The 3440-nt window shown below is 35.7% G+C and overlaps 1 protein-coding gene across 1 annotated transcript; it reads left to right on the forward strand.

Moving 5' to 3' along the window:
* The first annotated feature begins 1482 nt into the window (after positions 1-1482).
* LOC118747480 lies at positions 1483-1969 on the forward strand. The gene has a single exon (XM_036481531.1). The coding sequence runs from the start codon at positions 1602-1604 to the stop codon at positions 1857-1859; it is 258 nt and encodes an 85-aa protein (XP_036337424.1). The 5' UTR covers positions 1483-1601; the 3' UTR covers positions 1860-1969.
* The last annotated feature ends 1471 nt before the right edge of the window (positions 1970-3440 follow it).

The following is a 3440-nucleotide window of genomic DNA, read 5'->3' on the forward strand; positions in this document are numbered from 1 at the left end:
TTGATGTAAGTTCAGCAAAAATGTTTCAGGTAAAAAGAAAAAATTCCAAACTTCTATTTTTTACAGGGACGGTAACGGATACAATCATTATAATAATAATCATAATTTAACCGTTAAAAATGGATTTATATTTTTTCGATAAAGTTTAATGGTTATTTTTTTTATTTTTATATATTTTTGATTTGTATATTTTCGATCATATTGTAACAGTTATTTTCAGATTTACCTTATTGGATCATAAAAGATTTAAAATGGTTATAAAAGCGGAATTTCCATTATAACGGTTAAAAATTATCGAAAAAATAGAGACCATAAGATAACGATTAAATGTAATCAAACAAAACCAAATTTAACGATTATTATGGATCGAAAATAAGGAATAAAAAATAACAACAGATATTTAACGGTTATTTTCGATCCCAGGTTATGACTAATTTCTACCATTTGATCATTTTCAACTCGCCGACTGTAATCCACGTATGTATATTGACCGTCTTATGTCTTTGCAACTCCATTCAAAGGGGTGCCATTCATAAGATTTGTACATCGAGGCAGAAAACTCTCGAATCTCTCCTACGGCACGAATACATAGTCGCAATAAAAACCCTCCTCTATGTAGATTATAAACAGACATACCGACAAGAGCCCCGTGGGATTCAAAATCCCAACGCCTCCTCCTCTTCTCATTTGCATTATCCGCACAATGAACTTGTTGAAATTCTCTGCCGAGCTGCCCAAACCGAAAGTGTTGCCAAATTAGATTTACGATCGCCTGTGCGCCAGTTTATTTCGAATTGTGGCTAACGGCAGCAGCAAACAATTCAGAGTAACATCGAAAGAGTTCAGAATTTTCATTATTTTCCCGTTAGTGCAAGTATGTACATATATATATGTAGTTAGCTATCCGTATATAAAACAATCGCAATGAGAACAATAATAGCAGCACAGCAAAATATTGTGAAATTGTAGCAGCGGCAAAATAGTCGATTTGACACGATGAAAAAATACGTTTGCCATTAAAAAAAAAAAGTTGTAAAGTAGTTGCGAGCAGCCCACACACCACCACAAAGGCAGCAACGAGTAGCCAGCAGCCAACAGCCAGCATGGCGGATGAAATCAAAGCAAATCAGTTGCCACGTATTTGGCTTTTGGCTTTTGGCTTTCGTGATTTTTGAATTTGCTTTCGCCTTTGTTTTATCTGTTTTATATGTGCGTGTAAATTGTTTACTTATTGCAAAATTTCCAATTAGCAGTTGAAAATTTTCCGTAAAGATATTATGTGACAAAAACTCATACACATGTATGTATGTATGTATGTATGTTTATTCTAACGGTGAAAAATTACTTACACTTAGTCTCCCTGCTGTGCTATTGCCTTCATCCGATTGTCGCAATATTATTCGGTCGCCATTCATTTCGAACTTTCTCATCTTTTTCCTTTCTGTTCGATTTCAGCAACTGAGTTCATTTAATTTTGTTTTGTTTATATTTTTAGCCAAAAATCTGCGTTGCCGCTGTTCTCATCCTCTCTGCTTCTGTGTTGTGTGCGATTTATCTTCTCACTCATCGGTACTTTGTGTGTGTGGTGCGCTGCTGAGCAGATGGCAATTTTGCTGGTTCATCTTCGGCGCCTCATTCTTTTGTTGAGCATCGTCTACTTGAGCGGCGCGGTGATGCGACGCCTGCTGAGCGAATCGCGGCACATCCACTTGCAACACATCAATGGCAAAACGTTTGCCGCCCGGCATCTTCACTTCCAGGCGTGGGCCTATATTTACACCGCCTACGCCTATGTGGTCTTGATTAACTATGTGAGTGTGAGGCGACTCACCAACATGTTGGAATTTTTTCTCACCTGATTAAAGTTAATCAAGTGCAGCGGATTTTGGAGGGAGTTGTAAATTTTAGTGGACTATTTTGTAGAGATGAGTATTTGTATTTGAACGAAATGAAACTAAATAAAATTAAATGAAATTAAATTAGATTAAATTAAATTAAATGTCCCTTATGGAATATATAGAAACGCGATTCATAAATACAAAAATTTATCAGTTCAAAAAAAAAACTAATCAAAATTAAAATATTTGCCACAAATACTTAAATTTGATAGATAAATACTGGCATTTAAATATTGTGAAGAATTGTAGCCCCACTTCTTAGTTAAAGTTCCCTAGCTCTGTAAGTAATTTATCAAATTCTAAAAATTTTTAAATTTTAAACAAAAATCGCACGCCTCTGGTACTAGCAAAGGCATAATTGGCAAATGTCCGACTACTCCGATCAATTTATTGGACTGCAACGTTTTGGATGTGATTAGCCTCGTCATTCGTTCCGTCTATAACGCTGAGTGGCTTTTCCACATAACAACTGCTAAGTTTTTGCTCTCGTCTGCTGTTAGCAGCGCCATCTTGCCGCAACGGAGAGCCGCATTTGGGTTTGTGTATTAACTAAAAAGCTTTCGCAGTGAGTACGCTTATTCAAATTTTCATTAACCCTACAACGGGCCTTGAGTGTGCAACAGCATGGTGCGGAAATATTTTTCATTCGCTTCATTACGTGTTTTATTTTATCATAAATTAAAGCTATTAGCTTAGTTTGTGTAAAAGACTTACCCTGGTACTCAGTAATTCAGTCTCATTTGAGACCAGCTATTAGCTAGTGACTTGAGATGATTTGGGTATTCAGTAGGGGAGAGTCACAAAAAGTGCACCAAAAATGTGTGGTGAAGACAAACGCAGATAGTCAATTGAAAAGTTGTAATGGCCGAATGGTCAAAGCATTAAACTGCCGCTCGAGAGAGACCGAGTTCGGGTCCTCCTCGGGCGCAGAGGATGCTTTATTTTTTTATTTAGTTTTTTTGGTTAGTTTAATTTTATTTTTTCTATATAATCTTTAGATTTTTAAAAGAAAAAAATAGTACTTTTTTTGGAAACCATTTTTATAATAGTAAAGCATTTTGGTTTATTTCCTAATGAAATTGTTGTTGAACAAATAATTATTCCCTTAATTTTCGCGTTTCTTAAAATAAAACAGAAAGCAATTATCTTTTCCTCCATATTTTTCTTTTTGTGACCAGCTCAGAGCTAGCTGACTAATTAGTGACTTTTTATTACAACGCTTTTATCAACTTGCAATGTTGTGCGTCCAGAAACTTTCAATGTTGTGGATCCAGAAACTTTCAATGTTGTGTGTCCGACACCACAGCAAAGCTTTGAAAAGTTCCTATAAAAAAGCATAGTGCATAGGGCGACAGCTGTAGTGAATAGGGCGAGGTAGATGACATCTAGATGTCGCCCTATGTACTACGTTTGCTGCAGCGGAAATAGACGACACGCCATTTCTTTAAATAAAATTAATTGGTGCTCGTTTGTATGTACATACATATGTAAATGAATGTGTGTGCACCTTTCTATTAATATCGTTGAATTATTTTAATATCT

This window comes from Rhagoletis pomonella, unplaced genomic scaffold (genome assembly GCF_013731165.1).
Source record: "Rhagoletis pomonella isolate Grant_MI unplaced genomic scaffold, Rhpom_1.0 Rhpom_scaffold_00012, whole genome shotgun sequence".
NCBI classification, from domain to species: domain Eukaryota; kingdom Metazoa; phylum Arthropoda; class Insecta; order Diptera; family Tephritidae; genus Rhagoletis; species Rhagoletis pomonella.